The sequence below is a fragment of the Myxocyprinus asiaticus genome, chromosome 28, assembly GCF_019703515.2.
Source record: "Myxocyprinus asiaticus isolate MX2 ecotype Aquarium Trade chromosome 28, UBuf_Myxa_2, whole genome shotgun sequence".
Lineage (NCBI taxonomy): Eukaryota > Metazoa > Chordata > Actinopteri > Cypriniformes > Catostomidae > Myxocyprinus > Myxocyprinus asiaticus.
Window position 1 is genome coordinate 44,243,675 of NC_059371.1, and position 22,530 is coordinate 44,266,204.

Here is a 22,530-nt window from a genome sequence, read left to right on the forward strand (position 1 = left end):
GAGAATTTTCATTTTTGGGTGAACTATACCTTTAAGCTATTCCTCCACCAACTTGATTAAATACGGGTCTGACGTTGCAGGCTCGTCGACATGCGCACAACGCACATGAACTGTATTTACTCACACAAATTCTCTCAGGCTATCCACCTCATGGACAGTTAAAACTGCCCCAATTGTGTAATTGTTAAACAGAGTTTTTGTCCTGACGAGCGACAGGCATTCTATTTTTGAATTGGTTTCATCCCAGTCAACAAATGGGTCTAAAATCATTCTTATATCAGTATATTAAAGCTGTATCAATTTAACCCTTAAATTTTTTTCTCTCCCCTTTTTCTCCACAATTTGGAATGCCCAATTCCCAATGCGCTCTAAGTCATCGTGGTGGCGTAGTGACTCGCCTCAATCCGGTTGGCGGAGGAGGACTCTCAGTTGCCTCCACGTCTGAGAGCGTCAATCCGCGCATCTTATCCCGTGGCTTGTTGAGCGCATTACCGCAGAGACATAGCGCGTGTGGAGGCTTCACGCTATTCTCCACAGCATCCACGCACAACTTACCACACACCCCACAGAGAGCCAACCACATTATGGCGACCACGAGGAGGTTACCCCATGTGACTCTACCCTCCCTAGCAACCGGGCCAATTTGGTTGCTTAGGAGACCTGGCTGGAGTAACTCAGCACGCCCTGGATTGGAACTCACTGAGCTACCCAGACCCCAACAGTGGCTGTCATCTTGGATTATGATGTTTACAGTTTAAACGTTTCACATCCTTCAAACTTCGTCTGATTTGCCCATACAATGGCTCAAAGTAATCTGCAGACTAAGCCACACAGAAATGATTGAACAGAATTTAGATTTTTGCCTTTGTTTAAAAGTTACGGCAAAGTTAACAAGTTTGACGTAAAACAGGAAATAAGGTTGTATCTCGACAACCCTTTGCCTATCGATATGAAACATATGCTTCATAAGGACCATGATATGTGGGTACATACACAGTTTGGTGACAGCGCCACCTATGGGTCAAGAATTGTGATAAATTGCTATTTCTGCCCATAACTTTGAACTTTGTAGCCTGGTGTCTTTGGATTTCCTGGGTCATGTGGATTTCAACAACAATTTTTCCCATATCGGCCATACTGCCTTTCTGCAATCCTGAATTTTAATAAACGTGATATATCTTTTGAATGCATTGTCAGATTTAAAGGAAAATGGGTATGCATCATTGACGTCCTAAGGATACCTGAGCAGTTTGGAGACAGTGCCACAAACTGATCAAAATGCTTAGTCAATTTAAACAAAACTTTTTCATTGCTTCCTTAGTCTAAGTCTTTAGAGAACGGTGGAAAGAAATTTCTCAAATGTTTTAATTTTATTTTTTTAAAACATGCTGACTACCAGCATGGTATGTCTCTTTAGCACCTGTAAAACTTGTGGCAATGTTGTGCAGTGGTCAGTGAGCTGTACCTGTGTGCTGTGGAGATGGAAAGATTAATGGTTCGAGACCAGCTTGAGGCAACTTGTAAACCGTTGAGTATTTGCAAAATACATCATGTCAGGTCTGTTCTTTCCACTGTATTTGACATCAGCCACATCAGCTCTCCACCATTTAGAATTTTATTGAAAAGTGATATATTTTTAAAGCACTGATGCATTTAAAAGAAAATTGGTGTTCATCATCGTCATCACATCCTGAGGATAGCTACACTAGCCTGCTGACTCTAAACTCTGGGCTTTTCCCAATCAATTTTGATTTTCATCTTTGTTGAAAAGTAACATGAATACAAAGTTGTTTATGGTGACTGCTTTGTTTGGCTCTGTTTGCTCTAAGCTTGGTATGACCCTTTGGAGACAGTCAAAGTTGTGGCTCTGTGATGCAGTGGAATGCTCACTGATCTGAAAGTCATAGGTTCGAATCCGTCCTGGAGCGACTTGTAATGTGGTGTGTGCTTGCTCTGTATGTCATATGCACTCTGTGTGTTCTTTGGGTTTTGCTTAGTGGTTTGTCATGTTGGTGCTTGACCTCGTAATTGCTGCTTTACATTTTTTTATTATCTTTGTCTTGTTGTTGTATTGTTTGTGCACTGGAAGCTTCTGCCACCAAGACAAATTCCTTGTATGTGTAAGCATAGTTGGCAATAAAGCTGATTCTGTATCTGATTTTGATTCAAATGCATTCTTAGTATACATAAGTCAAAGCATATTTCAGTCTGTCTGTTGTCTTCAACAAATTGTTCCATCGTCATGTTTGTTCCAGCCTAACAAAAAAATGTAAAACAACAGAAAGCAACATACGTGAAGGAATAAAATCATCATCATCACTCTGTTGATCCTCTAGTTTGATTTCTCCTTCCATCTCCATCAGGTTCCTGCAGTCCAGCAGCTTCACTGAACACATCTGCACTGGTGTCTGTAGCATCTGCTGTTCTCCAGCGTGGATCACATCCATCTGCTCTCTCATGATGAATATCTAACACAAAAACATCATGATTATAATGGACTGACATTCATCAAACTTAAAAAGACTGTTATAAAATAATACAAATGATCAGCATATATATATATATATATATATATATATATATATATATATATATATATATATATATATATATATATATATATTCAGCTCTGGAAAGAATAAAGAGACCACTGCAAAATGATCAGTTTCTCTGGATTTACTATTTATAGGTATGTGTTTGAGTAAAAATAAAATTTTTGTTTTATTCTATAAAGTACTGACAAAATTTCTCCCAAATTCCAAATAAAAATATTGTCATTTAGAGCATTTATTTGCAGAAAATGACAAAGGGTCAAAATAACAAAAAAGATGCAGTGTTTTCAGACCTCGAAAACAAGTTCATAAACAACACAATACTAATGTTTTAACTTAGAGTTCAGAAATCAATATTTGGTGGAATAATCCTGATTTTCAATCACAGCTCTTGTCATGCTCTCTACCAGTCCTTCACATTGCTGTTGGGTGACTTTATGCCACTCCTGGTGCAAAAATTCAAGCATCTCAGCTATGTTTGATGGCTTATGGCCATCCATCTTCCTCTTGATCACATTCCAGAGGTTTTCAATGGGGTTCAGGTCTGGAGATTGGGCTAGCCATGACAGGGTCTTGATCCGGTGCTCCTCCATCCACACCTTGATTGACCTGACTGTGTGGCATGGAGCATTGTCCTGCTGGAAAAACCAATCCTCAGAGTTGGGGAACACTGTCAGAGCAGATGGAAGCAAGTTTTCTTCCAGGATAACCTTGTACGTGGCTTGATTCATGCGTCCTTCACAAAGACGACTCTGCCCGATTCCAGCCTTGCTGAAGCACCCCCAGATCATCACTGATCTTCCACCTGGTCATCTAATGGTTAGACGGAGACCTGGAGAGGCCTACAAGCCGCAGTGTCTCACACCCACTGTGCAATTTGGCAGATGATCGGTGATGCTCATTCGCAGTGTATTTAATATCTACATGCAAAGCGAGCAGTGCAATATGCAATGAATCCAAAATAATTCCAAAGTGCTTTTCGCTCTTGTTCTACAGCTTCTTTTCGAGTGTCAGGTGATGTTTCTTCAGTATTAATTTTCGTGTGCCACAGCGAACAGTGGTTGAACATAAAGCAAGCATCTGGGCATTCAGACGGTTTAAAACTTGTGCATTAGGATCAGTTGTCATTACTGATAGGACGGAGGACTAATTTAAGCGGCTCTGATTGGCCATTGCCGTTTCATTGCTCAACGGACATGTTAGAGATTGGTTAGAATACTCAACCGCTGTAAAAACACGTCGTAAATAGAAACCATTGACGCAACAGGAGCAGACTTAAATTGAACGCTGCAATTGTCCGTTTTCACAATTACATAATCGTGGCAGCCGTAATCGTGATTAGTTTTTCGATTAATTGTGCAACCCTAGGTGGGCATTAATAGAAATGGATGGGCCAAGTTTTCGCCCAAATTTTTTGAACCCCATTTCCCTTAACAACAGAGATGCATTTTATTATTATTATTATTATTATTTACTATTTTATAATTATGTATTTTAAGTCAAAGAATAGTCTATAATATTCTAGGTGGGCCTGGGTCTGATTTGGGGGCACCCCTCCAAGATAGGCGCATGCGCAGTACTCCTATTATCCGCGCGCTGCTCTAGTCAGTAAATGGGTTGCAACAACATCGTCAAAGTATTGCAACGCTGATCTCATATATCTGAAATTAAACATGATACTCTCATATTTCTGCTTATTTCTCCTGAAAATAAACATTTAAAGCGTCCATCACAAAACAATCGACATGCGTCGATAATTAGCTGTTTTTATGGCCATTGAAAAGCCAAAGACAGAAAGAAAAAAAACAAACATGCACAGAAAAGTATAAATGAAAATAAATGTCACAGATGATGTAAAACACATTGATCACGTACCGAACTGCTCAAAGCATCAGCTCTTCTTTCATCTTCTTCTGGTGTTTTCTGTCGGTTTCTAAAACAACTTCTGCTTCATTTCCGTCTCCTGCTGGACTGGAGTGAATAAAATCCCAACATCTGATTAATCAGTCCTGTTGTCCAACTTTAAAATACATGATAAAAGACATGAATGTTTCTATGATTTGAAATCTCTCTTTCATACAGCACACATTCAACAGCCTCTGGGAAACCACATTTAAAAGAATAATTCACCCCAAAATGACAATTCTGTCATGATGTTGTTCCAAACATGTATGAATTCCTTCTGTGGAACTCAAAAGACACACGTTTATCATTGCCGCACATTTCCATAAAATTACTTACAATCCAAAATGACAAAAAGCACCATAAAAGTTACACAACTCGTTATTCACTTATTTCTCCTCGGCCAAAATGTGTTGAAATGGACCACAGAAATTAAACGCACGACTATGACGCCGTGTCAACACTGTTGGTAAAACAATATACTTATCGGAAACACTTTACAATACGGTTGTATTTGTTGACGTAACAATAATAATAATTAAAAATAAATAAAATTAAGATTTTAAGTTCTACAAGTATGTTATGTCTAATGTTAAAATATGTTTTCTGGGGGCCTGGGTAGCTCAGTGGTAAAGCCGCTGACTACCACCCCTGGAGCTCGTGAGTTCGAATCCAGGGTGTGCTGAGTGACTCCAGCCAGGTCTCCTAAGCAACCAAATTGGCCCAGTTGCTAGGGAGGGTAGAGTCACATGGGGTAACCTCCTCGTAGTCGCTATAATGTGGTTCGCTCTCGGTGGGGCGCGTGGTGAGTTGTGTATGGATGCTGTGGAGAAAGGCGTGAAGCCTCCACACGTGCTATGTCTCCACGGTAATGCGCTCAACGAGCCACATGATAAGATGCACAGATTGATGGTCTCAGACGCGGAGGCAACTGAGATTCGTCCTCCACCACCCGGATTGAGGTGAGTCACTATGCCACCACAAGGACTTAAAGCGCATTGGAAATGGGCATTCAAAAAGGGGAGAAAATATATATATGTTTTCTAATTTAACACCGCCCCTTAAATTCTTTGGCCAATTCATGAATAATTTATTTTGATTTTATATGATTTATTTCAAAGAATTAAAAGAACAGTTTCATGTCTATCCTTGTGTTTTTCATCTGATCGTGGTTGAAAAGGGTTTTAATAATATGTAATTTACTTATTAGTAATAAGTAATGCAATTACTTTTCAGACAGAGTAATCTAATTACACTGTAGAAGATGTGATTAGTAGTTAGTAATTAATTACTTTTTTAGAGTAACTTACACAACACTGGATATTTACACATTTTGCTGACGCTTTTGTCCCAATATATATTATTCAGTAAATTCTACAACAGTTAACATGAACTAACAATGAACAATTTGCAACACTTAATGGTGAACTTTTTTGTTAGTGTCATTTGGACTTACAGTGACACCTAGTGGTGTGGATGCAGCATCATTCAAAATCAAGTTTTCAATTACAGATGCCATTATATAAATTCACTATTCACAATCAGCCATGATTAATTTAATCCATGAGTGAAAGTGTCCAATAACAGGATGGTTACTGGGATTAAGTGAGTAGTATTTCAGCTGGTCATGTGATCCTAACATGGCAGCCCCCACGAGGGGACCCTCTCCATGTAAATTTAAACAGCTTTTATAAGGTTAGTGACATGACTACAGACCTCATCTCGTGTGAGTATTCAAGATTTTATGTTTCAAAATGGCAATTCATTTATTTTTGGAGTAAAACTTTTTTTAATGAGGAAAAAATTACTGAGTGCACATTTAATCGAAGTTAATTTTTAAATCTTTAAAAAATAAAAGTTGTAAAAGTTAATTTTTTTCCCCCCTTTTTCTCCCCAATTTGGAATGCCCAATTCCCAATGCGCTCTAAGTCCTCATGGTGGTGTAGTGACTCGCCTCAATCCGGGTGGTGGAGGACGAATCTCAGTTGCCTCCATGTCTGAGACATCAATCTGCGCATTTTATCACGTGGCTTGTTGAGCAAGTTACCGCAGAGACCTAGCGCATGTGGAGCCTTCACGCTATTCTCCGCGGCATCTACAAACAACTCACCACACACCCCACTGAGAGTGAACCACATTATAGTGATCACGAGGACGTTACCCCATGTGACTCTACCCTCCCTAGCAACCGGGACAATTTGGTTGCTTAAGAGACCTGGCTGGAGTCACTCAACATATTAACTGCTTTTTTTTTTTTTTTTACGTTTTTAGCGTATTGGGGTTTGGACATTCCAAATAGGGGAGATAAGGGGAGAAAAAATACAAAAATATATTTTTTTGTTGAGCACCTAATTGTGCACAATCTATGTATGCGAGCTCTGGTTCTGGTACACACCTGGGACTGGAATTCAAACAGCGAGCGAGTACCGAAATGAGTCGGTACTTGGTTCCATCAGTCCTGCAGAAATAACCAAATGTACCCAGCACCTGGTTAGGGAGCTACTGCTATAAATAATCTCAACTACAGTATAGTTTTTTAAACATTAGTTTACTTCCACTCCTGTGCCTCTGAAACCAGGGTTCCCACTCTAAGTCAATTGTCAAATTCCCTGACTTTTCCCTGACTAAAAAGCTGAATTTCCATGACCTATAATGAGCGGAAAAACAGGCCGCCATTGTGCTGAGCACTGAGCAGACAAAAACCAGCCACAGTATTTTAAATCCATCAATTTGCGAGCTTTATTTACTAGTTCACAGAAGTTTTCAGTACAAAACTAAGTTTTCACTGCTTCACAGCGCTTCACTTTTTCCACATTTTGTTATGTTACAGCCTTATTCCAAAATGGATTAAATTCATTATTTTCCTCACAATTCTACAAACAATACCCCATAATGACAACATGAAAGAAGTTTGTTTGAAATCTTTGCAAATTTATTAAAAATAAAAAACGGAAAAAAAAATAAATAAATCACATGTACATAAGTATTCACAGCCTTTGCTCAATACTTTGCTGAAGCACCTTTGGCACAAATTACAGCCTCAAGTCTTCTTGAGTATGATGCTACAAGCTTGGCACACCTATTTTTGGGCAGTTTCTCCCATTCTTCTTTGCAGGACCTCTCAAGATCCATCAGGTTGGATGGGGAGCGTCGGTGCACAGCCATTTTCAGATCTCTCCAGAGATGTTCAATCGGGTTCAAGTCTGGGCTCTGGCTGGGCCACTCAAGGACATTCACAGAGTTGTCCCGGAGCCACTCCTTTGTTATCTTGGCTGTGTGCTTAGGGTCGTTGTCCTGTTGGAAGATGAACCTTCGCCCCAGTCTGAGGTCCAGAGCGCTCTGGAGCAGGTTTTCATCAAGGATGTCTCTGTACATTGCTGCATTCATCTTTCCCTCGATCCTGACTAGTCTCCCAGTTACTGCCGCTGAAAAACATCCCCACAGCATGATGCTGCCACCACCATGCTTCACTGTAGGGATGGTATTGGCCAGGTGATGAGCGGTGCCTGGTTTTCTCCAGACATGACGCTTGCCATTCAGGCCAAAGAGTTCAATCTTTGTTTCTCATGGTCTGAGAATCCTTCAGGTGCCTTTTGGCAAATTCCAGGCGGGCTGTCATGTGCCTTTTACTGAGGAGTGGCATCCGTCTGGCCACTCTACCATACAGGCCTGATTGCTGGAGTGCTGCAGAGATGGTTGTTCTTCTTGAAGGTTCTCCTCTCTCCACAGAGAAACGCTGGAACTCTGTCAGAGTGACCATCGGGTTCTTGGTCACCTCCCTGACTAAGGCCCTTCTCCCCCGATCGCTCAGTTTGGCCAGGCGGCCAGCTCTAGGAAGAGTCCTGGTGGTTCCAAACTTCTTCCATTTATGGATGATGGAGGCCACTGTGCTCATTGGGACCTTCAATGCTGCAGAAAGTTTTCTGTACCCTTCCCCAGATCTGTGCCTCGATACAATCCTGTCTCGGAGGTCTACAGACAATCCCTTGGACTTCATGGCTTGGTTTGTGCTCTGACATGCACTGTTAACTGTGGACCTTATATAGACAGGTGTGTGCCTTTCCAAATCATGTCCAATCAACTGAATTTACCACAGGTGGACTCCAATCAAGTTGTAGAAACATCTCAAGGATGATCAGTGGAAACAGGATGCACCTGAGCTCAATTTTGAGTGTCATGGCAAAGGCTGTGAATACTTATGTACATGTGATTTTCTTCGTTTTTTATTTTTAATAAATTTGCAAAGACTTCAAACAAACTTCTTTCACATTGTCGTTATGGGGTATTGTTTGTAGAATTTTGAGGAAAAGAATGAATTTAATCCATTTTGGAATAAGGCTGTAACATAACAAAATGTGGAAAAAGTGAAGCGCTGTGAATACTTTCCGGATGCACTGTATGATCACATATTGCTAGGCCTATACAACCTTAGAAACATACTGGCCTTTATATGCAACAAATTTTGAGCGAAATATTTGTTCTTAAATGGTAACACAATTAATTAATTTACACAGATATTACTTCCTTGAATACTTGCTCTGAAGTATCAAATGCTTTGGATTAACATTAAACACATGTAGTTCTGATAACACTGCCTTTAGCAAATAGCACAATCAAACTACCCTTCAGAAACACACATACACACTACTTTATTTGGTTTGTTTGCTTTTACCCATTAAATACACTTTGATATTTTTCTGTACTATTTTTACATAAATTATTTTATGGTGTTTATGATTTCAGGGGTTAAAGGCTCTGAAGGATTTTCTGTTTGTCATCAAGTTCATCATTCAGTCTTTTTATTTCTTCACATTTAGTTTTTGCAGACTGTCTTAGACTGTTTGACTGGGCAATGAATGTAAGATTCCCTACACTTTCTGCCTTTAATACAAGGTCATCAGCAGATTGCTCCGTGGCTGAGGCATCTTTCTGGAGGCATGCTCTCTTTTTCTTTAGCTCATCGAACTCATCAGAGAGAGTTTTCCTTTTCATGTTTTGTTTTTCTTCTCCTTTATGTCTTCTCTGTTCCTCAAGATGAGAGAGGTATCGCTGTCTTGCTGAGGATGAAGACTGAAGTAAGGCCTTAGTTACCACAAAGTTATCAATTCCCCCCACTGACCTCAAATGATCACATACAAGACGCTGGCACTGTAAGTGCTTTCCTTCATGTTTTCAACCTCTATTTGTCTATTGACTGAAAAACCTCTCTCCATTGTTGCATTTCCATGTGAGAGCATTAGGAGGAGTTCCACAACATTCCACAGTGTTTCTAGACCTTCTCTCCTGCCATCGTTTCATAGATTAGGGTATCTACCTGGCCTGTGGCAGGATTGAAGTCAGTGAAATCTGCCCTTCTCTTTGGCACAGTCTCATTGATTAACTTCCTGTACTGTTTGAGAATATCATCACAATCATTTTCATCTACTCGTTTGGTCTCAGTGAGCAGTTTGAGGATTCTTTTCAACTTGTTGATGCATGAATCTTTTTTTTTTTCCCCAGTTTGGAATGCCCAATTCCCAGTGCGCTTTTTAAGTCCTCGTGGTCGCGTAGTGATTTGCCTCAATCCAGGTGGCGGAGGATGAATCCCAGTTGCCTCTGCGTCTGAGACCATCAACCCGTGCATCTTATCACGTGGCTTGTTGAGCGCATTGCCACGGAGACATAGTGCGTGTGGAGGCTTCACGCCCTCCACCGCGGCATCCGCGCTCAACTCGCCACGCGCTCCACCGAAAACTAACCACATTATAGCGACCACGAGGAGGTTACCCCAAGTGACTCTACCCTCCCTAGCAACCGGGCCAATTTGGTTGCTTAGGAGACCTGACTGGAGTCACTCAGCACGCCCTGGGATTCGAACTCGCGACTCCAGGGGTGGTAGCCAGTGTCTTTACCACTGAGCTACACAGGGCCCGATGCATGAATCTTTATTGCTTGCCATCCTCCTTGGATCTAGGCAATCCATGTTGCAAACGAGAGTGTACTGTAGTGGAGATTTTTCTTGTAATTTCCCTGCAAGTGTCAGTAAGCACTTTTTAATTGACACAAATCTATGAGTTTAAATACATTACTAAATACCAGTTGCAGAGGCTATGAATTTGTCTAGCGTTAACGGTAATTAGCTCGCAACCTAATTAGCTACATTTTCAATTCCATCAGCGACCACCAATGCTACCTAACATAGGCTATACTTTAAAAATAACTAGCTAGCTAACGTTATAGCTACATACCGCTTTGTTCTGACGAACTGTACGACCAGTGGGACTCAATAAGCTTCAGGCACCACAAGATTTCAGCCTCCAGGGTCTTTGCTGGTGTTAAGCCGAGACGTGCTCCACTGTGTCTCATACTACTGTCACTGCTGGAGGTGGGAGCGGCTTCATTAGCTGACTGCTGTTCTCTTGGCGAGGGCTGCAGTAGAGCAGTGATGGGCACTTGGGCCGAAGCTGATGCTGATGACAGATAGAGTTTAAGGATAGGCAGACTTGTTGAAGGTACCCCAGGCCAGGCTAAGTTTTCTAATAAGAAGGTACATACACTTCCAAGCCCTGGAAATGTGTCTTTGTGGTATGGCAAAATGGAGAGATGTCCCCTCTATAAGGCCCCAAGAGCAAATCCGCAGCAAATTTTGGCTGGGTGCAAGACAGGTTTGTGACAGGATCAGGTCTTGCGAAAGCTAGCGGAGATCCTAAAGGTGTGTTAAAGCAAATAAAGGCCATCATGCTTCTCAGAGGAAGTTGACTGAGTTTGTTAAAAAGGGAGGCGACACACAAGGCAATGCGCAGAGGGAAGCAAGATCAATCCTGGTGCCTGGAAGTGATTGATCAATGGTGGTCAACCTTGGCCAGCAGATGAAATTTCCTTCTGAGGTAGCCATTACCTCCTTGAGGCCAGACTTGGTGTTATGGTCGACATCAGCTAGAAAAGTCATAGCTTACTGTTCCACGAGAACAGGGGCTGGAGGCAGCCTACGAGAGGAAGAAACTAAAATATGCTGATCTATCCGCTGTGTGCAGGGAAAATGGATCAAGGATTGCAACTTACCCTATGGAGGTCGGGTGTCAAGGATTTATGTGAAGATCAATGGCGCATCTATTGAAAAACATTGGTATCATTGGATCAGTGTTGAAGAATCTCTGAAGGAAATTGCAGAGGAAGCTGAGAAAGGAACTTTCTGGTTATGGTTAAGAAAGGATGAAAAGTGGGGTGTGCAGAAGTGAGAAAGTAAACATAGCAAACATTTTTAATATGTGATGAGGTAGTATGTGGGAGAGGGAAAGGGGTGGGGAAGAATTATTTCCGCTGACCTATGGAAATGCAAGAACAAGAAGCATTAGAAAGTATCTGGTGTCCAGCTGCGGGAGGTGGCAGGGAGACATTCCTGACTGCTCCCCCAACACTAAGAGATGTTGCGAGATTAATGGGGCAAAACATCTGATATGGTGATTCCCTGCTGATAACACCATAGCTGGAAGACTGAAGGTACTGGTGGAGGTGTGGCAGGCAATAATGCCCTGCAGGTTTAGACAGCCACCGGTGCATCTCATTAGTAAGGTCAACTAATTATATTTTACAGTTTGAGGACAGTTATTAAGACAGTTGTTGAGAACTAAAAAAATCATACTGCATCATGTTGCCTTGATCTTTTTACAGTGCTGAAGGTATTTTAAGGATGTCATGCTTAAATGGCATAAGAACTTACAACTCATAAAAAAAGCAAAGAGCGTCAATTGCATGGTATCAATTTATAGAAAACCTTTTAAAATGTAATGAAAATATACTAGGAACATGCTTAGAGACTGTCATGCTACAACACTTCAAACAAAACACAAAAATGAGTGCTAAAAATAAACTATTAATAAATATTCTAAAAAAAATGTAAGGTCATCAAATTAATTACAAAACTGTGTTGATAGTAAAAAGCAATCTAAAGTTATAGCACTTGGAACCATGGTGGACTTTTATTTATCTGTGTCCAACAACCTCTCCAAGCAAGTACTCAGGTGTATATCGAACATTAAAATGAAATAACTTGGATGCAAACATCTCAAAACTATAAAACATACTTAAAAAGTACACTCAGAGCATTTAATTAGGAACACCTTTATACCTACTTATTTATGCAATTATCTAATCAGCCTGGGTCATGAGCTTCAGTTAATGCATCAAACATCAGAATGGGGAAAAAATGTGATCTCAGTGATTTCGACTGTGGCATGATTGTTGGTGCCAGACGGGTTGGTCCGAGTATTTCTGTAACTGCTGATCTTCTGCGATTTTCATGCACAACAGTCTCCTTTTTATTCCAAAAACAATATCAAGTGAGCAGCAGTTCTGTGGACAGAAATGCCTTGATGATGATAAGAGAGGTCAACAGAGAATGGCCAGACTGGCTCGACCTGTAGGAAGGCTACGGTAACTCTGATAGCCACTCTGGGCCTTGTCTGTACACCTCATCAGGGAATGTGCCTGTCGTTGACTGTACTGCACTAAAGAGTATAACAAAGCAGTCATAGTGTGCATGTGTCAAACATGTTCGTATTTGCTTGATGTCAAAAGAGTACGTGTTGAAAGGTTGATCGCTCCGAAATGCAGAAAAACCCGAGACTTTAAATGGTGCTGCACTTTTGGAAGGAATTCCATCTTTGGGTTTATCTAAATTTCAAACTATTTGCTTGATATCGTTGGACCTGAAGATGATTCTTGGTCACTGTGACTACTTGGGCAATTGTTTTTTACATGTTGCTGTAGATGACCTGATCGGTTGAAACCTTTTCCACATGAAGAGCAGTGGTATGGTTTTTCTCCAGTATGGATTCTCTCGTGTGCTTTCATGTTTTGTGACAGAGTGAAACTCTTTCCACAGTGTGAGCACTTGTATGGTTTCTCTCCGGTGTGAATTCTCTCGTGTTTTTTCAGGTGTTCTGACCGAGTGAAAGTCTTTCCACAGTATGAGCACATAAAAGGTTTCTCTCCAGTATGAATTCGCTGATGTTCTTTCAAGTGGGTGGCTGTAGTGTAGGTCTTCCCACAATCAGAGCACTTATTAACCCCGGCACCGGAATGTATTTTCTGGTGCCGTTTAAAATAGGACAGGTGTGCAAAACTCTTTCCACAAAACGAACATTTATTGGTGTGCATTTTCAGATGTTGTTTTAGGACTGATTCCACAACAAATGTTTCATCACATTTATCACATTTAAATGGCCTTTCTCCAGAGTGACAAAGGAGATGATGTGTGAGACTAGCTGCATATACAAAATCTTTTCCACACTGTTGGCATGTGTGAGGCTTTGTGTGAAATTTTCTGTGCAGATTAAAGCGTCCTCTACGTTTGAAACCTTTTCCACAATCTTGGCATCTGAAAGGCCTCTCTCCTGTGTGAATTTTTGTGTGCACATCAAGACTTTCTTTACATGCAAAGTCTTTTTCACACAGTTCGCACGTGTGAGACTTTGTGTGAACTCTTGTGTGCAGATTAAGGTGATCTTTACGTTTGAAACCTTTTCCACACTCTTGGCACATATAAGGCTTTTCTCCAGTGTGAATTCTTGTGTGCTTGTTAAGGCTTCCTTTATCTATGAAACTCTTTCCACACTGATGACACGTGTAAGGCTTCACTCCAGAGTGTACTCTACTGTGCTTATCAAGATTGACTTTATGTGCAAAATTCTTTCCACACTGATAACATGTGAAAGGCCTCTCTCCAGTGTGAATTCTTGTGTGCATATCAAGACTTCCTTTACATGCAAAACCTTTTCCACACAGTTGGCACATGTAAAGCTTAGTGTGAACTCTTGTGTGCAGATTAAGGTGATCTTTACATCTGAAATCTTTTCCACACTGTTGACACGTGTAAGGCTTCTCTCCAGTATGAATCCTTGTGTGCACAGTAAGGTTTCTTCTATCTTTGAAACCTTTTCCACACTGAGAACATGTGAAAGGCCTCTCTCCAGTGTGAATTATTGTGTGCACATTAAGACTTTTTTTACATGCAAAACCTTTTTCACACAGTTGGCATGTGTAAGACTTCTTTGTGTGAACTCTTATGTGCATTTTAAGGTGATCTTTACGTCTGAAACCTTTTCCACAAAGTTGACACATGTAAGGCTTCTCTCCAGTGTGAATTCTTGCATGCACAGTAAAATGTTCTTTACTTGTGAAACCTTTTCCACACTGATGGCACGTGTAAGGCTTCTCTCCAGTATGAATCATTGTGTGCTTTGTAAGGTTTCTTTTATCTTTGAAACATTTTCCACACTGAGAGCAACTCAAAGATTTTTCTCCAGTTATGAAATCATGATGTTTCTTCTCCACTTCCTTCAGCTCTTCACGTTCCTCTTTCACTTCCATCAGCTCTACAATGAACACAGTAAAATCAAATTCAAAAGAGACAAATGTCACAAAGAAATCAAACTGAACCCTTATATAATGGTAGAACATAAATGTTTATACTATTGTAGGGGTGGGTTTACCTCTGTCTCTTTGGCCAATTGATGAGTTGATTACATTCACTAGTTTTTTGGGGTTTTTTGTGCTCTGGTCTACAGACCTCCTAAACTGGACAAAGGCTTTATAGTAGAATTCTCTGAATTCTTATCTCTTATGGTCCCACTGTTTGACCGTATGTTGTTGCTGGTGGATTTTAACATTCACGTGTGTTGTCCCGTTAGACCTTTGGTTACCAAATGTAATGTTTTGGACTGCTTTGGCTTTAATCAGCATATAACGAGTGCCACCCATGTTCTTGGACATACTCTTGATCTTATTATATTAATAGAATATTATATCTCTCAGGCTATCCACCTCATGGACAGTTAAAACTGCCCCAATTGTGCAATTATTATGTGCAATACCCAACATACTTTATTTATATTGATTTAACATACCCTACTTCTTCTGCACAATATTTTCCCTTGCACATAACGGTTTATCTGTACACTGTATAACATATTTGTGTTTGTACATACCTTATTTTTTGTCTTCTAAATAAATATGCATATATATTTTTTCTAGTCACTTATTTTTAGGGGCCACTGAAGGTGCTGTAGCCCCTCCCTATTGTATCCATTAGTTTTCATATTATTATTCTTTTTTCCCAATGGGAGTCTATGGCAGCCCATAGAACTTACATAGAAAAATAATGACATTTTTCACACTGATAGGGGTGGACATGAATAGCCCCCATACCAAATTTGGGGTCTCTAGGACACACTCTATAGTGCCATCACCTGTTCAAAAATTCACTTTTCTTTTGTGCATATCTTTTGAACCATTTGTCCTAGAAACAAAATTATTTTGCATCGGATTACACCATGTCCTAACCAGAAGCAACGCCATGACATGCGACAAAAGATATATTTTTCCATGTTAAACAGAGGTTTTGTGCTGACGAGCGACAGGCATTCTATTTTTGAATTGGTTTCATCCCAGTAAACAAATGGGTCTACAATCATTCTTATATCATTATATTAAAGCTGTATCAATTTAACTGTTTGTCCTAGAACACAATTCTTTTTTTTTATCTGATTACTCTCTTCCTTATGATTCAGATGGATGCCTTACATATTTTTTACCCCCCTTTTCTCCCCAATTTGGAATGCCCAATTCCAAATGTGCCCTCAGTCCTCGTGATGGCGTAGTGACTCGCCTCAATCCAGGTGGTGGAGGACGAATCTCAGTTACCTCCACGTCTGAGAGCGTCAATCCACGCATCTTATCACGTGGCTTGTTGAGCACATTACATAGCGCTCGTGGAGGCTTCACGCTATTCTCCGAGGCATCCACGCACAACTCACCATGTGCCCCACCGAGAGCGAACCATATTATAGTGACCACAAGGAGGTTACCCCATGTGACTCTACCCTCCCTAGCAACCGGGCCAATTTGGTTGCTTAGGAGACCTGGCTGGAGTCACTCAGCACGCCCTGGATTCGAACGCGTGACTCCAGGGGTGGTAGTCAGCATCAATACTCGCTGAGCTACCCAGGCCCCAATAGACCCCTTACATTAAAACTCCACCCATTACAGTGGCTGTCATCCTGGATTATGATATTTACATCTTTACATTTCACATCTTTCAAACTTCGTCTGATTTGCCCAAACAATGGCTCAAAGTAATCTGCAGACTAAGCCACACAGAAATGATAGAACAGAATTTAGAATTGAGAATTTTAGAAGGTCGACATAAAACAGGAAGTGAGGCTGTATCTCAGCAACCCTTTGTCCTATCGATATGAAACATATGCTTCATAAGGACCATGATCTGTGGGTACATACACAGTTTGGTGACAGCGCCACCTATGGGTCTGCCCGTAACTTTGAAACCGTATGTCCTACTGGCTGGAGTTTGTTTTATAGATTATCTTCTGTTGTGTAATTCTGTTTTACAAAATTTGTATTGAAACACTGGACTTGAGCAATCTGATGGCAAAATTGTCATGGGGGCTCTCGTAGGCGTACATGGACTGTTTGAGTTTAGAGGGATGGACGGCAGTTGGCGCTGTTGTGCACGGGGTTAATGCGCACGCTTTTCTTTTTTCTGTTTGTTTGGTTCGGGGGGAATTTTGGGGTTTGATTATTGCACTAATGTGGAATGTGGTCTTTATAATTTTATTTTTGACACACAATCTATTTTTTTCTAATATGTCAAAATGTAAAATGTTAATATGAGTGGATTATCTCTCTCCACATGGAATGTGAATGGGTTGGGGCACCCCATAAAAAGAAGAAAAGTTATTTCTCTTCTTAAACATAAGAAATACGATATAGTGTTTCTTCAAAAAATGCACCTTCCTCCACAGGAAGCTGGAAAATTTGGGAATATATGGGGTGGACATGTTTACTTTAGTGCTGGCTAAAGTAAGAGCAGGGGAGTCATTACACTGATAAGTAAGCATCTACAATTCAAATGTCTCAAACAGATTAAAGATAAATTAGGAAGAGTTGTTATTGTTTTAGCAGAAATTCAGGGACAAAGTTTGATTTTGGCTAATATTTACGCACCTAACGCTGATGATCGGGCTTTTTTATAGATCTTGAAGGGATGTTGCAAGCCGCTGGCACCCCTCATGATATAATATTGGGAGGAGACTTTAAGCTACTGATGGACTCAATCCTTGATCATAGTGAAGCAAAAGTGTGTAAGCCCCCTAGAGCAACATTGACGCTTCACAGGATGTGTAAAAACTTTTATCTTACAGATATTTGGAGACTTTTGAAACCATCTGGTAGGGACTATACATTTTTTTAATCAGTCCATAAGATTTATTCTAGAACAGATTTTTTTTATTTTTTATATCAAAGTCCCTCATTTCATCTGTTGTTGATTGCTCAGTTGGAAACATCTTGTGAGTTTAGAGTTGTTGCCACATGTGGAGAAAAAGAAATCATATCATATAGTTGGCGATTTAATGTATCCCTTTTGCAAAATCCTGAATTCCAACAAATGTTAAAGGCTGAAATCAATGTTTATATGAAGACCAACTGGTCCTCAGTATCCTCTGTGGGCGTGGCTTGGGAGGCACTTAAGGCGGTTCTTAGGGGTTGGATCATACAGTATGCCTCATTCATCAAAAAATCCAAAGCACGAGAACTTGTGGAGTTGGAAGGGAATATTAAAAGTGCAGAGGCAGAGCTGAAGCACCGAATGTCGTCTAATGGCCTCAGAGAATTGACCCTTTTAAAATATAGATATAATACTATTTTGTTGCGGAAAGTGGAGTTTTGGCTATTCAGGACAGTCATACTTGGGGGACAAAGCAGGGAAGCTTTTGGCTAGATATATAAAACAGAGACAGTCTTTTTCTACCATTCCCTCAGTGAAATCTGCTGGTGATTAAATATTTACCTCGGCCATTGATATTAATAATGCTTTTAAAGAATTCTATCTTGATCTATATAGCTCCATGTCTTCGTCTACTGATGAGGATATTAGAAACTTTGTGGAACCATTAGAACTCCCTAAACTGACGAATGAGCAAAAAAAAACAAAAAACAAATCTCTTGATTCTGAGATAACCTTGGAGGAGCTTGGCGAGGTAATTTAGGCCTTGCCTGGGGGCCAGACGGCTTTGCCACTGAATTTTTTAGATCTTATGATACAGAACTGGCTCCACTTTTATTAATAAGTCCCCTTTCTGCTGGTCAGAGTGGATTGTGAGGGAGGTTAATACGCTCTTTGATCTATATGAGAGTGGAGTGTTGAGATCCTTTGAAAATATGGTTCAACATTTTAGGATTCCCAGATCTCAGTTCTTTAGGTATATGCCAATCAGAAGACGGGGACACAACCCATGTTTTTTGGGGATGTGTTAAGATCCAAGAATTTTGGTTTAGGGTTCAGAGCTTTACATGTGACGTACTGGACACTCAATTTTCATTTTGCCCCAGACTCTGTCTCTTAGGCGATGGGGTGGTCATTAATATTGGGGATAGTAATTTAAAAAGTTGGGTCCTAGCCGAAGTTATGATCGGCAGACAAATCATCCTCAGGGGGTGAAAGTCAGCTGGGGCACCTTCGTTTCGGGAGTGGTCCGGGGAGATGGGCGGGGTGGCGGCATTCGAGAAGGTGATTTTCAAAAGGCTGGGAAAATGGGATTTGTTTGATAGGAAGTGGGGTGGATATTTGGCTTTTTTGGAAGGTTCTCGGGGAGGGGCAGTGGAGAGGGATTTCTAGTTTGATGTGTTGATATTTTTAAAGCACTGTTGCATTTAAAAGAAAATTGGTGTTCATTAGCGACATTACCGTCAAGAGGATAGCTACACTAGCCTGCTGACTCTAAACTCTGGGCTTTTCCCAATCAATTTTGATTTTCATCTTTGTTGAAAAGTAACATGAATACAAAGTTGTTTATGGTGACTGCTTTATTTGGCTGTGTTTGCTCTAAGCTTGGTATGACCCTTTGGAGACAGTCAAAGTTGTGGCTCTGTGATGCAGTGGAATGCTCACTGATCTGAAAGTCATAGGTTCGAATCCGTCCTGGAGCTACTTGTAATGTGGTGTGTGCTTGCTCTGTATGTCATATGCACTCTGTGTGTTCTTTGGGTTTTGCTTAGTGGTTTGTCATGTTGGTGCTTGACCTTGTAATTGCTGCTTTACATTTTTTTTATTATCTTTGTCTTGTTGTTTTATTGTTTGTGCACTGGAAGCTTCTGCCACCAAGACAAATTCCTTGTATGTGTAAGCATAGTTGGCAATAAAGCTGATTCTGTATCTGATTTTGATTCAAATGCATTCTTAGTATACATAAGTCAAAGCATAATTCAGTCTAACTGTTGTCTTCAACAAATTGTTCCATCATCATGTTTGTTCCAGCCTAATAAAAAAATGTAAAACAACAGAAAGCAACATACGTGAAGGAATAAAATCATCATCATCACTCTGTTGATCCTCTAGTTTGATTTCTCCTTCCATCTCCATCAGGTTCCTGCAGTCCAGCAGCTTCACTGAACACATCTGCACTGGTGTCTGTAGCATCTGCTGTTCTCCAGCGTGGATCACATCCATTTGCTCTCTCATGATGAATATCTAACACAAAAACATCATGATTATAATGGACTAACATTCATCAAACTTAAAAAGTCTGTTATAAAATTATACAAAAGATCAGCATATATATATATATATATATATATATATATATATATACACACACACAGCTCTGGAAAAAATAAAGAGTGACACATTTGACACATTTGTCTGGGCTGCCCGGCCGCGGAAACGCAAAAGGAAAAGGGGAAACAGAGCCGGCGTTCTCATCAGAGTAAGACGCCACACAAATCGACCCCCGCTACCCAGTATTCTACTGGCAAATGTTCAGTCTCTGGATAACAAGCTCTGCGAGCTGAAAGCATGGATCTCTTTCCAATGAGAGACGAGGGACTGCTGCATTATCTGCCTTACAGAAACTTGGATGTCTGCGGAGATTCCAGACTCAGCCATTGAACCCATGGGTTTCTCCGTGCACTGAGCGGACAGAGCGAAAGACCTCTCAGGTAAAAGCAGAGATGGTGGTGTATGTTTTATGATCAACAAATCCTGGTTTGATCAGAGGAACGTACATTTTATCAAGTCTTTCTGCTCTCCTGATCTGGAATTTCTCATGCTTCTGTGTCGACCATTCTGGCTACCAAGAGAATTCACAGCGGTCATTATCACAGCTGTGTACATCCCGCCACAAGCTGACACAGACTGGACACTCAAGGAACTGTACGGGATTATAAGCAAACAGGAAACTGCGCACCTTGAGGCCACGTTCATTGTGATTGGGGTCTTTAATAAAGCCAGTTCAAATCAGTCGCACCAAAATACCACCAACACATTAGTTTCAACACACGAGGGGACCGGGTTTTGGATCATTGCTACTCTCCCTTCCAGGATGGCTACAAATCCCTCCCCTGCCCACCATTCGGCAAATCGGACCTCTCTTCCATTCTGCTTCTGCCCGCTTACAGGCAGAAACTGAAACAGGAAGCACCCACCCTCAGAATGATCCAGTGCTAGTCGGACCAATCAGACTCTACGCTACAAGACTGTTTCGATCACACGGACTGGGAGATGTTCCAGCCCGCCTCTGATGATGACATCGAGCTTTACACTGATAGCGTAACGTGTTTCATCAGAAAGTGCGTAGAGAACGTCGTTCCGACCAAAACAATACGGATCTATCTGAACCAGAAGCCATGGATTAATAGCGATGTTCGCACGGCACTTAATGTGCAGACCTCCGCTTTTAATTCCGGGAACGCGGAGGAGCATAAACAAGCCAGTTATGCCCTCCGAAAAAAATCAGAACAGCAAAACGTCAGTACAGGAGCAAGATTGAAGGACAGTTTAACACCACCAACTCTAGAAGCACGTGGCAGGGAATTAACATCATCACGGACTTTAAAAGGGAATAAAAACTCCGCCATGAACACCGCTGCCTCTCTCCCGGATGAGCTAGTCTTGGCTGATTTCTTTTGATTTTCCCATGATGTCAAGCAAAGAGGCACTGAGTTTGAAGGTTGGCCTTAAAATACATGCACAGGTACACCTCCAATTCTGTACACCTCCTATCAGAAGCTAATTGTCTAAAGGCTTGACATTTTCTGTAATTTTCCAAGCTGCTTAAAGGCACAGTTAACTTAGTGTATGTAAACTTCTGACCCACTGGAATTGTGATATAGTCAATTAAAAGTGAAACAATCTGTCTGTAAACAATTGTTGGAAAAATTACTCATGTCATGCACAAAGTAAATGTCCAAAACGACTTGCCAAAACTATAGTTTGCTCATTTAAAATTTGTGGAGTGGTTAATTTTTTTTTTAATGACTTCAGCCTAAGTGTATGTAAACTTCTGACTTCAACTGTATATATGGGAGAACAGGGCACAAACTACACGAGACTAGTGACACACATGGCTTAGAAATTTCTAGGTAAACACATTAAACAGACATCTGGGTGATGTACATGTGCTATCAGTGTTTCTTTAGCGTAATATTAACCCAGCTAACATGTTACATTGTGACGACATAACTAGACTAGACCACATAAGTCACAGCGGCATATCAAATAACATTGCGGTAATTTAATTTTGTAAGCTCATTATTAGTTGTGGCAACATTGTAGTATGTTTGAGCAACACGGCAGATGCACTCCAACAACCATATTGTCTTTTCGTAACAGCAACGTCGTCAGTGTGTTTATCTTAACATTATATTAATAAAGTTGTATGTAGTGATGTCAAATGTAGCAACTTTAGTACCAAGTCACCAGGTTTTCTACAGTACTGGTAGTAAAGTGCACCGAATCATTTCGGTCCCTACGCACAGTCTGACTGACAGACGGCTGCTTTCAAATGGTCACACTAATGAACACGTGCCATTACTCCTTTTACACTGAAATGGACAATTAATCAAATTAAAATAGTGATGTGTCCCAGTGTGATTATTAAACCGCTGATTTAATTAAATACAATCTGTATGTGCTATGCGCTTCAGTACACACCTGAAGGTGTGAAGTCACATGTGAACTAAAAAAAAAACCCAAGTCAATACACAAGTACTTGTTGTAGATTAGGGTTGCAACAACTAATCA

At 40.7% G+C, this 22,530-nt stretch overlaps 2 protein-coding genes across 2 annotated transcripts in view; both read right to left on the reverse strand.

Annotated features, from left to right (window-relative positions):
• LOC127418582 (gastrula zinc finger protein XlCGF57.1-like) overlaps positions 1–22,530 on the reverse strand; it is a 38,832-nt gene that overhangs the window by 12,357 nt on the left and 3,945 nt on the right. Inside the window, exon 2 of the mRNA XM_051659207.1 lies at positions 2,294–2,468. Within this exon, the coding sequence (XP_051515167.1) occupies positions 2,294–2,459 (166 nt within the window). The 5' untranslated portion in view covers positions 2,460–2,468. The remainder of the gene's footprint in view (positions 1–2,293; positions 2,469–22,530) is intronic.
• LOC127418585 (gastrula zinc finger protein XlCGF57.1-like) overlaps positions 11,955–22,530 on the reverse strand; it is a 70,759-nt gene continuing 60,183 nt past the window's right edge. Inside the window, exons 2-3 of the mRNA XM_051659208.1 lie at positions 19,806–19,980; positions 11,955–14,809 (exon numbers count right to left, since the gene is read on the reverse strand). Coding sequence (XP_051515168.1) covers positions 13,119–14,809; positions 19,806–19,971 — 1,857 coding nt within the window. The 5' untranslated portion in view covers positions 19,972–19,980 and the 3' untranslated portion in view covers positions 11,955–13,118. The remainder of the gene's footprint in view (positions 14,810–19,805; positions 19,981–22,530) is intronic.